This window comes from Athene cunicularia, assembly GCF_003259725.1.
Source record: "Athene cunicularia isolate RWA chromosome 9 unlocalized genomic scaffold, athCun1 chr9_part1, whole genome shotgun sequence".
Taxonomy (NCBI): Eukaryota; Metazoa; Chordata; class Aves; order Strigiformes; family Strigidae; genus Athene; species Athene cunicularia.
In genome coordinates this window covers 10,673,454-10,684,419 of record NW_020799110.1, presented here as the reverse complement: position 1 = coordinate 10,684,419, position 10,966 = coordinate 10,673,454, and the positions used below count along the sequence as shown (strand labels likewise).

The following is a 10,966-nucleotide window of genomic DNA, read 5'->3' as shown; positions in this document are numbered from 1 at the left end:
ACAGGCGGCGGGGTAGGGAGGAGCGGGCGGGTGCCACCTGTCGGCCGTATCGCGACACGCGGCCCTCCGTCGCGACAGCGGGCCAGCGGAGGGGTGTTGCAGCGGGGTCGCCGTGTGCCCGCAGGGATCCTGCACGGCGACGGGGCGGACTTCGAGTCGGTGGACGAGCTGGTGGAGGCGGTGGGGGAGCTGCTGCGGGAGGTGTCGCAGGACACCAAGGACGACGGCGCCATCCGGGAGATCTGCCAGCGCCTCTTCAACACCCTGCAGCTGTAAGGGTCGCCCCGGCCCCGGCCCCCGCCGCCCTCACACCCTCCTCACCCTCCTCCTCCTCCTCTTCTCTCGCAGGGATGAGGGCCGGGCCCAGCGCTGCAGCCAGGTGCTGCTGGATGCTCCCATCCAGCTCTCCCAGATCACCGATGGATATGGTGAGTGGTGCCTGCGGGGGACCCCCAGCCACCGTGTCACCCTGCCATCAGCGGCGAGGACGGGCTCGGGGCGCTGAGCGTGCATGGGGGGGACCTTGGGGAGCGGTTCCCCTCGGGCTGCCCCTCACAGCTGCACCCCCCTTTCTCTTCCTGCTGCTGAGCTGTGGCCAGCAGCGCCTGGCTGCCCACAGGGTAAGGCGGGAGGGAAGGAGAGGAGCCACTTTGGTTCCCTCGTGCTGTTGGGACAGGGAACAGTCCTGCCCGGTTGTGGGCAGCTGGAAAGGCAGTGTTTTGTGGAGCCTCCCTGGAGCACGTGCTCACCAACCCAACCGTCTTCTTGCAGCAGATACCAGTGTGGACCTGCTGCCGGGGCTGTTGCTGAAGAGAGGCCAGACCTCGGTAAGTGGGGGACCGTCCCCTCGTTCGGAAGCCAGCAGATACGGTGGGAGAAACTAACGCCCTGATCTGCTCCCGTCACCTCGCCCTCGGACAGCAGCTGGGACAGGCGGCCATCCTGGTTAGGGACACAGTGCAGGGGTACTGCTGCACCTCTTGTCAGGTTCACTGTAATTTGGGAAACTCTTGACCTTGGTCTGGTAAAGAGGGTCAGTAGGAGTTAATGGTTTATTACTTTGACAAGATCTATTTTGCTGTAATTTCTTAATGAGCTTCAAAGTGTGGTTGACTGGGACTGTTTAGTTTGAGGAAGAGAAGGCTGAGGGGAGACCTCATCACGCTCTACAACTACCTGAGAGGACATTGTAGAGAGGTTGGTGCTGGTTTCTTCTCACAGGTAATTAGTGACAGAACAAGAAGGAATGGCTTAAAACTCCAACAGCGGAGGTTTAGACTGGACGTTAGGAAAAATTTTTTTACAGAAAGAGTGGAACAGGCTGCCCAGAGAGGTGGAGTCACCGTCCCTGGATGTGTTTAAGGGTCATTTGGATGACATGTTAGGGGATATGGTGTAGAGGAGTACTTTGTAGAGTAGGGCTGATGGTCGGACTCGATGATCCCAAGGGGCTTTTCCAACCCAAATGATTCTGTGATGCAGTGATGGTGCTCAGAGTGCAGCTTCTCTGACTTTCACAGGGACCTGCGGCTTTGACAGCAAGGCCTCTAACAAAATAGGATGTACTGGGATGACATCTTGCCATATTCAATGAGAGGTAAAATCCTGGCTAATGGTTAGATGTTGAGGTGTTGCTGGTGGGAAGTTACCAGGGAGCAGCTGTTTTCCAGAGAGCTGCTGTGAGGAGGCTGTAAGCCCAGCTTTAGAAATGGCCATGGGTTGTCATGGTTTGGGAAATAAGAGCAGGAGCGGAGAAGTTTGGAAGCAGTGACGCTCTGTGACCTGAAAGAAATCAGAACATCTTTACCAATGAAATGTGTAGCTGGTCAGGAGCGACCTGGCTTGCCCTCTGTGCTGGCTGTGCCAAAGTTTGAGTACAGGTGAGGTGCAGCTGTGCATCTGCAAATCAAGGACAGTGGTAGCTCTGCAGGGTGGGCAGTCTCTCTACCGGGCTGGTCTCATATAGAGCTCTCCTTTCCTGGGGCAAAAGGACCAGAGCCCCTTGCTTGGAGGCTGAGACCTAACGTGATCCCTGTGTGTCTGAATGGGAGTTTTAAGTGAAAGCTGGCAGCTTTTGCTGGTTTTGGCATCAGAGTTGTTGCTGCTGGGTTCACTCTCTGGCTCTCGTGCCCACAACTCAAAAAGGATCTTCAGAAAAACTGGAGACGATTCAGAGGAGGCCTTGGGAGGCCTCTCAAGTTTTGGAGGACATATCTTACTGGGAGATTCAGGGAGCTTGGCATAGTTTACAGAATGACTCAATTTGTCTGTAGGTATGGGGTCACAGCTCCAGTAACAAGACGCTCTTCAGTCTAGCGTGCAAGTCTGTAACATGCTCCAGTGGCTGCAGAGTCACCTAGAAATATCTAGGAGTGTTCTTGGTCAGCCACAAGTATTTGACTTGACGCAGGAATAAGCTGGAGTGGGCTGAGAGCCTGGCCAAGACCAGAGGCCAGGTTAAAACACTTGGCTCCTTCTTGCCTTCACGTTTAATTAAATGCTTTTTGTCTCTGTCGTGATTGATCCACTGCGTAAGCTGAGTTTGTTCCAAACTGGCTAAAGTTTAACGTGTCGAGAAGGGAAACACCTCATGGTCCAGGGCAAGGGTGGGTGCAGGGTGTAGCAGGTTGCTGCTGTGAAGTGATTTGGCTGACCCAGGTCCCTGGAACTATAGAAACTGGCCGTATGTTAGGGTCAGCCAAACCCTTTGCCTTGCTGAGGCAGAACTGTTGTGTATGAACAGTTGATTTAGGACTTCATTCCTGAAGTGACTTCTTGGCATGATTAGCTTCCTCAAAATGTGCCCAAATCTGCCCCAGTTCCCCTGTCCTACCTCTCTTCCTTCCAGGTGTGAGGGGCTCATCAATCTGTTGTCTCCTGGAGTTGGGGCTTTTGCTGAAGATGTGTTCTCCTCTCTAAAGTCTCTGGTTTGTGCCCCAGATGGTGAATGCCAAGAAACTGGAGAAGGCGGAAGCCAGGCTGAAAGCCAAGCAGGACAAGAGGATGGAGCGGGATTCCCTGAAGTCATCTGGCCCTCTGTGAGTATGGAGGGAGCCTCAAACGTCCCTATCCCTTCTGCTGAGCGTGGCTGGGATCTGGCTGTACCAGAGCTTTCCTGCTGAGCCCTCTTCTCTTGTCTCTGCCTGCCCGCAGGGTCCTTGAGGAGGCATCTGCCAGCCAAGCTGCCAGCAAGAAGGAGACTCGCATGGAGTCATCAGGCAAGAACAAGTCGTATGATGTGCGCATCGAGAACTTCGATGTGTCCTTCGGTGAGCGGTGAGTGCAGGTGGGGAGGTGAGACAGATCCTGGCTGGGGTTTTGGACCATGGGGGATCGAGACTGGACTGGAGATGGTTCAGAAATTACAGAGGGTATGAGAAAGATCAGAAAGCAAGGTGGGCACCTGACCCTGTTGGCTTTGGGCTGGTGAAGTCCATGATGGTTTCTTGACTCCAGCACAGCCTGAAATGTGCTGGGGTCTGGTGGGTGCCAGTCACCTGCCTCTCCGTGGGTCAGTCTGACCAGGTACCCCCCTGTTCTCTTGCTTTAGTGTCCTCCTGGCGGGAGCAGACCTGAACCTGGCGTTTGGGCGGCGCTACGGGCTGGTGGGCAGGAACGGGCTGGGGAAGACCACGCTGCTGAAGATGATCGCCAGCCGGAGCCTGCGCATCCCCTCGCACATCAGCATCCTGCACGTGGAGCAGGAGGTGGCGGGGGACGAGACGCCGGCGCTGCAGAGTGTGCTGGAGTGTGACACCACTCGTGAGAGCCTGCTGCGGGAGGAGAGGGATCTGACAGCTAAGATTAATGCTGGCAGGTGAGATGTTGCCACTGGGTTTCCAGCCTTTCTATGGTCTCTTGACCACAAGGTCTCATTCTGAGGTTTCTCCCTTCAAATGAAGGGCTCTGGCAGCCCTGGGCTGTATCTTGTCCACCTTAGTCTTGCATGGGGAGATCAGCCTCCCCCAGCACTCAAAGCCTGACCCTGGTCAGTCCCACACACTCCTCTTTGTCCTGTCCCAGGGGAGAAGGGACAGAAGGTGCCAGGCTATCAGAGATCTACGCGAAGCTGGAGGAGATTGAGGCAGACAAGGCGCCAGCAAGGTGAGACAGCCCTGTGGGCACTGCTGTCTATTGGCATGGCCAGAGCTGGGCAGTGGTTTGGGGTGTGGGGCATGGAAGGGGGATGCCTTGGATCCAGCATATGGGGTCTCCTGGTTTCAGCTCCCTTTAAGCCACGACACGGGGACAGGGGCCTCTCCCCACTGCTCTTGTCTCTTCTGTCACAGCTCTGCTGGGTTAGGAGTAGTCAAGCTTCCTCCGGAAGCTGGAGGAATTTTTTTTGCCCCAAATGGCTTGTGTTGTTGCTGCTGCTCCTCTTGGACCTCCCCAGGATCCTGGTGTCTGGGGAGTGTTTCTGGGATGTTGGTAGTGACCCTCTTTCCTGACCAAATTGCTGAAAACTTCTTTCAAATCTCCTGGGACTTCACGTGGATGCTGTGCCTTACTAGGCTGCATTTCCCAGCCAAGCACTGCTCTTGGGTGTGCAGGGAAGTTTTCCGGCACCAGAATGGCTTTAAACCATGCAGCAGAGTCCCGTTGGTGGCCATGGGTCCAAGTCCTCAGACTGTGCTCTGGCATTGGATGCTGTAGCTGGATTCCAGTTCTCTCCCTTTTTTTCCCCAGGGCATCCGTCATTCTCGCTGGGCTGGGCTTTAATGCAAAGATGCAACAACAGACAACCAAGTAAGTCTTCAAGCTCTGGGCATCGAGACAGAAATGGTTCTGGGGAGATGTTGTTCCTAGCGAGCCCCCAGGCACTGCTGTGGGTGTAAGGGAGGGGAGCCCTGTGGGAGAGCGAGGGTCTGTTCCGGCCCATCTGATGTGGTTTCATGCTCTGGAAGGGCACTGGACCATGGATCTCACGCTGTGCCCAAGATCTCTGCAGCGACAAGCTGTCTCTGGGTGCCTACAGAGCCAAAAGGGCTGCCGGGAGGCAGGGAGCCTGGCAGGCAGGCAAACACGGAGCTGTTCTGCATTAAACAGTAACCCCTCTCTGCAACCTCTTCTCTCCTCAGAGAGTTTTCCGGAGGATGGAGAATGAGACTGGCCTTAGCCAGAGCCCTGTTTGCCAGGTTAGTGTCCAGGCCTTCATGCTATGGGATTAACCCTCCTTGCTGTCCCTGCTGCGAGGTGCAGGGCTGCTGCCCAGGGGTCCTCTCGACTCAGGCTCAGGGTGGGAGCACTGGAGGCATCGCAGTTCTGTGTGGAGTGAAGTGCATTCTGCACTGACCCTGTGCTCTTTTTGCTTCTGATACCCATGTCTTATTTTTCCTAGGCCGGATCTCCTTCTGCTAGATGGTAAGTTGATACTGCGAGTCCCCTCTGACGCTGCTGCTGGGCCTGCCTGTGCTCTTGCTGGCGTTGCAAACGTGTCATGGCCTTTAGCTGCCAGCTCAAAATAGCCCTTGTGCGAGGGGCTGGGCTGGCAGGGCTGGCAGTGCTGCCCTGGCAGGGTGGGCAGAGCTGGCAGTGCTGTGGGGGAGTCTCACTGCACTCAGCAGAGCTCTGCCACTGCCTCAGCCGGGTGGTCTAAGTGTCATCCTGCCCCAAGTGGTCCCTTTCCCTTGCCTGTCCCTGTGATGTGCCCTGGCTGCCAGCCTGCGCTGGGGGGAGTCCCTTCACCACAGGGACCTTGGGTGGGGGGTCTGGGTGAGACGCTGCTGCTGGGCATCAGGGTCTGGGTACTGGTGTGGAGTGGGGGGAGTGTCCCTGGCTGAGCCTCGGCCCCCATGCCCACACCCCATCACACCCTACACGCATGGGACCGCTGAACTGGGGGGGGAAGGCCCCATGCAGGGTCTTTTCCTCCACAACACTGACCGCTAGCCTTTCCTGGGTAAAAAGCGTAATCCAGCCATCCTCATCGCCCCTGACCTCGGTGTCTCTTCCCCTTCCCTCAGAGCCAACGAACATGCTGGACGTGAGGGCCATTTTGTGGCTGGAGACCTACCTGCAGGTAGGGGGGTGGTGGGAGGGCCCTGAGCAAAGGTGAGGGATGGAGATGTTCTCCAGGCTGGTGTCTCACCTCGCCGGGTGCTGGGGCCAAGCCCTGCGCCCTGCATTGATGATGCTCAGGCTCCCTCGCGCTGTCTCTTCCAGACCTGGCAGTCGACCATCCTAGTGGTGTCCCACGATAGGAACTTCCTGAATGCGGTGGCCACGGACATCATCCACCTGCACTCGCAGCGGCTGGACACGTACCGTGGAGACTTTGAGAACTTCATGAAGATCAAGGAGGAGCGGCTGAAGAACCAGCAGCGAGAGTACGAAGCCCAGCAGCAGTACCGTGAACACATCCAGGTACTGGGAGAAGCCAGTAGTGCTGGGAACTCTTCTCCCAGCCTTGTCCCTCTCTCCACGCTTCTAGACCCGTGGACGTGGCTGTATTGTGCAGGAGGTTTGGCAGCAGGGTGGGGTGGCTGGGGCTGAAGGGGACCTACAGTTCTCTGATGCTTTTCTCTCTTGCAGGTTTTCATTGACCGCTTTCGTTACAATGCCAACCGGGCATCCCAAGTGCAGAGCAAGCTCAAGCTGTTGGAGAAGCTGTGAGTGCCTGTCTTGCTGCTTTCTGGGAAGGGGCAGTGCTCATGGGAAAAAAACAGAGGTTTCCAGGGTGCCTGGGAGATACAGGGGTGTTTTGGGCTTTGGCTTCTCTGTCTGTGGTCCAGAGGCTTTGGCTAGGATGAGGTGTTACAGAACTGAAGACTTTATTTGGGCTTCTGGCATGGGAACAAACCCCCAGTGCAAGGCACCCTTGTTATGTGTCTCCCTTTCTTCCAGGCCGGAGCTGAAACCTGTGGACAAGGAATCTGAGGTGATCATGAAGTAAGTGTCCCCTGAACCCTTGCTTGGAGGGCCCCTGCCCCTTTTTCTGATGTGAGCTCCTCCTGGGTCCTGTCCTGGCTGGGACAACCACCCCTTCCTGCGGGCCAGCCTTACTCCGACAGGGAGCCCGACAGGCCCCCTCATTCAGGCTGGGTTCCCTCCTGGGGCCAAGGCTGCCGATCCATGTCCCCTGCTTGAGACCATCCTTCCCAGAGGCCCTGCATGGTAGGGACCCCCCCTTGCCAGCTGGGGGTTGCAGAGGTTGTCCTGGGGGACTGGGAGCCGGATCTCTGGAGTTCCTGGCCATCTCTTGCCTCTTTCTGCCTTCCCAGGTTCCCTGACGGCTTTGAGAAATTCTCCCCCCCAATCCTGCAGCTAGACGAAGTAGACTTCTATTACGACCCAAGTCACTACATCTTCCGTTCCCTCTCTGTCTCTGCTGACCTGGAGTCCCGTATCTGTGTGGTATGTGGGATCACAGAGTAATGGTGGCTACGAGGGACCTTGGGAGGCCCCTGCTCAAAGCAGGGCCAGCTTTGATGTTAGGTCAGGTTGCTCAGGTCCTGGACCAGTTGAATTTTGGCTATCTCCAGTGGGGGACTATTTCTTCCATTCCTCTGGGTCCCATTGCAGCATTTGATCATCCTCATTTTGAGGAACATTGGAGCATTTTTCCTAATACCAGTTAGAATTTGTGACTCATGCCTGCTGCCCTTCATCCTTTCACTGGGCACCTCTGAGAAGAGTCTGGGTCCATCTTCTCTGTAAGTCCCCGTTAGCTGACAACAGCAGCGTGTAGTGGGGGCTCCTGCTACATTGGATGGACAGCAGAGAGACACTCTGCTTGCAAATAAGGCTGGGAGCAGGTAATCCTTAGGCTCAAGGGTTGGAGAGGGAACAGCTAGCACTGCTGCCTGTGCTGCTCATCAGTGATAGAAATGCAGCTTCCAGGTAGCTGGAGTCACTGGTAAGACTCTCATCCTGCCCCTCTCCGCTGCGTGATCCTCCAAGAGAGCTGAAATTCCCTGATCCCTGCCCCCTTCTCCAAAGTGCCTTCATGGGTTTCACGTTTTCCAATGCTGCTGCTGCTTCTCTAGGTTGGGGAAAATGGAGCTGGCAAGTCGACCATGCTAAAGATCTTAATGGGGGAGCTGGCACCAGTCAGAGGGATCAGACATGCTCACAGGTACCTGGGAGGAAGGGCTAGGGGACTGGGAGGAATGGTGCTGCTGGGCTGTGCTTTGGAGTGATGGCTGTCCAAGCGGTGGGGATGGGCCCTGCACACCCACACATATGTCCTCCTTCCCGTAGCTGCAGCCGTGAGTGCCGTGGTTGCAGGGCCTGGTACCAGCTCCCGATCTCTCTTCTCATTCTGCAGAAACCTAAAGATTGGTTATTTCAGCCAGCACCATGTGGATCAACTGGATTTGAACATCAGTGCTGTAGAGTTACTGGCAAGGAAGTTCCCGGGTGAGTTTTGGAGATCCCAGGAGATCTGGGCCATTGAGGTCTCCTTTGCCAGGCGTAGAGCAGCACTGATTTGTTCTGTGGCCCTGGGCAGGAGGCTCTGTCATGTCAGTGCTTAAGGGACACCGCCTGCTCTGGGATAAGCCCCACGTCCAGCCAAGTTCAGGACACCAGCCACGAGAAGCAGGGGTAGCTGGTGCTGCAGACCTCAGGCTGGTGCTCCACCGTGGCTGGGTTTTGGGGGCAGATGACCCACTTTCCTGCTGGGCACAGAATAAGCACCAGCTCCCCCTTTCCCAGCTGTCAAAACCTCTGTCTCCCCTCTCCGCTGCTGGACGTTACGTAATGCGGTGATGGGGAATTGGGGGCAGCGTCACCGGGAGTCAGTCCCTAGTCCTGCAGCCCCTGTCCCCATGGTGTCAGTCAGGTTTTCCCCACAAACCCCCTGCTTGGGAGGGCATTGCCTGGACGTGGCTCCTGAATTGCTCCTGCACCGTCCCGGTCTGGCAGAGGCTGCCCAGCCACGGTGCCCACCCAGCCCGCAGCACTGCAGGCCCTGTGGCACGCCGGGTGTGCCATGGCTGTGTGGTAACACGCTCCTGCAGGGAAGACAGAGGAGGAGTACCGGCACCAGCTGGGGAGCTACGGCGTCTCGGGGGAGCTGGCCGTGCGTCCCGTGGCCAGCCTGTCTGGAGGTCAGAAGAGTCGCGTGGCCTTTGCCCAGATGACTATGTCCTGGTAATTTTCTCCCAGATGCTGTTTGGTTTTGCATGGCTCCATCCCTGGAGCCTGCTTCACCGGGAGGAAGGTGGGCATCCAGGGACTTTCTGCTGCCCTGCAGAAGCCTCGTCCTTGGGACTTCTGTGGGGAGGGAGGTTGTCACCTTGGGGGGACTGTGTGGAAGGAGCCAGATGGCTTTCTGCTACTTCTTTGGGCTCACGAGGATAAGTGTCCCTGGAGCTGGGCAGTGCCGATCCTGGGGCCAGGCACATGGTGGTGGCTGTGGCCCTGCCTGGCTAGAGCAGCAGCCGGGCAGAGGTTGCTGTAGTGTGATGGGGTGCGTACCTGTTCCAGTGCCTGCTCAGAGCTGTCTTCTCTTCCAGTCCAAACTTCTACATCCTGGATGAGCCAACAAATCACCTGGACATGGAGACCATCGAGGCACTGGCAAAGGCACTGAATAAATTCCGGGTAAGGTTCCCTTGGCAAGATCTCCCATGTTTCTAATAACTCTTCGTGCAGCCTCCAGCTCATTACTTGGTGTCTCAGCCAGAGGTGGATGGTCGAATACCAGTGGTGGCTTCAAGTTTGGGGCAGAATTTGGGAAGTTGGATATGCTGCTGCCCTAGCCGACCATCCTCGTGGTTTGTTTCACTGGCTGGCTTTGGCTCAGGGTGGCCAGGAGAGGCCACAGCAGACCAGAGAGCACCTTGTCCCTCATCCGGTCACCTACACCCTGTGACTTCTCATGTGCTGCATGTGGCACTCAGCCCAGCCTTAGGACCACTTGGATCTTCTTTAGGCACATTTTATGGCTGATCTCCAAAAACTCAGCCTCCAGATACCGCTGTGATCAACCTTTTTCTCACTGGTTTATAGTTGCTCAGGTTGGGGCAGTTTTCCTCTGAAAGCAAAGCTTAACTGAGGTTGCTGGGGGCCTTGCCCAGCCACCTTTTGACTGCTATTGACTCCACCAGAAATCTCCATCCTTGAAGTTGTCAGAGACGTGGAGAGCCAGTAACAAACACTGCACTGCCCTCGGAGGGAGGCTAAATACGTTACTGCTGCGCATGCCACCTCCGTACGTGGTCTGTCTGTTCCCCTGAAGGAAGGAGAGGCTGACATTAAGTCCCTGCTAGTGAAATATCATTCCTTTTTCCCTGGAGTGGGTGGAAACCTGAGGTCCTGGGCACAGGCTGGATGGGGGCGCAGGACCTGGCAGCGCTGGCACCAGGGTTGTGCTCCACTAAGTTCCCTTCTTTCCCCCTTTGTGTGTTGGCAGGGTGGTGTGATTCTGGTGTCCCACGACGAGCGCTTCATCCGCCTGGTGTGCCAGGAGCTGTGGGTGTGTGAGAACGCCACCGTGACCCGCATCGAGGGCGGCTTCGACCAGTACAGAGACATCCTGAAGGAGCAGTTCCGGAAGGAGGGTTTCCTATAAGGGAGGCGGGAGCCGGACTGTGCCGGGGGCCGGAGCGCGAAGCTCGGCCGCCTCAGTGCCCATCCCAACTGTGCCTGGCAGAGCGCCGAGGACGCTGCTGCCCGCATGGACCTCAGCCATGGCATCGCACCGCCACCTGAACTGCTCTCCCCGCCGGGGCGCGGTGGAAGGACAGCGGGGAGCGCCCGGGGCGGGCGTGTGCCCGGGGGCACACCGGGGGCTGGGGAAGGCCCTGGGGCTGCCGCTCTGCCCGGAGGAGGGAAAGAGGTGTTGCGTCCAGACCACCCCCCGGTTTAACTCCGTGCTCTGGAGGGCAGGAGAGGAGCTGTTCTCCGTGTTTCCTCACATCCCCCTCTTGCCTTTTTTTTTTGGTTGGGTTTGGTTTTGATTTTTTTTTTCTTCAAACTGGCTGAACACTACTCCGGCTCCATCACATGCCACCCTCCCCTC

General features: G+C 56.9%; 1 protein-coding gene across 1 annotated transcript; it reads left to right on the top strand.

The window, feature by feature from the left end:
* Positions 1 to 375: 375 nt before the first annotated feature.
* Positions 376 to 10,960, top strand: ABCF3 (ATP binding cassette subfamily F member 3). Its single transcript, XM_026855212.1, has 19 exons — positions 376 to 428; positions 772 to 827; positions 2,941 to 3,038; positions 3,154 to 3,276; positions 3,551 to 3,817; positions 4,024 to 4,104; positions 4,687 to 4,746; positions 5,079 to 5,135; positions 5,339 to 5,361; positions 5,964 to 6,019; positions 6,163 to 6,363; positions 6,532 to 6,608; positions 6,844 to 6,888; positions 7,221 to 7,353; positions 7,986 to 8,074; positions 8,267 to 8,358; positions 8,961 to 9,093; positions 9,459 to 9,546; positions 10,358 to 10,960. Exons 3-19 carry the CDS (start codon positions 2,941 to 2,943, stop codon positions 10,514 to 10,516), a joined length of 1,782 nt encoding a protein of 593 aa, XP_026711013.1. The 5' UTR covers positions 376 to 428; positions 772 to 827; the 3' UTR covers positions 10,517 to 10,960.
* The last annotated feature ends 6 nt before the right edge of the window (positions 10,961 to 10,966 follow it).

Bases quoted from the DNA above. Each gene is read 5' to 3' on its own strand.
- ABCF3 (XM_026855212.1), top strand. From the start codon at position 2,941: ATGGTGAATGCCAAGAAACTGGAGAAGGCGGAAGCCAGGCTGAAAGCC. The intron at 3,818-4,023 runs GTGAGATGTTGC...GTCCTGTCCCAG, and splicing joins GCTAAGATTAATGCTGGCAG to GGGAGAAGGGACAGAAGGTG. The intron at 4,747-5,078 runs GTAAGTCTTCAA...TTCTCTCCTCAG, and splicing joins ATGCAACAACAGACAACCAA to AGAGTTTTCCGGAGGATGGA.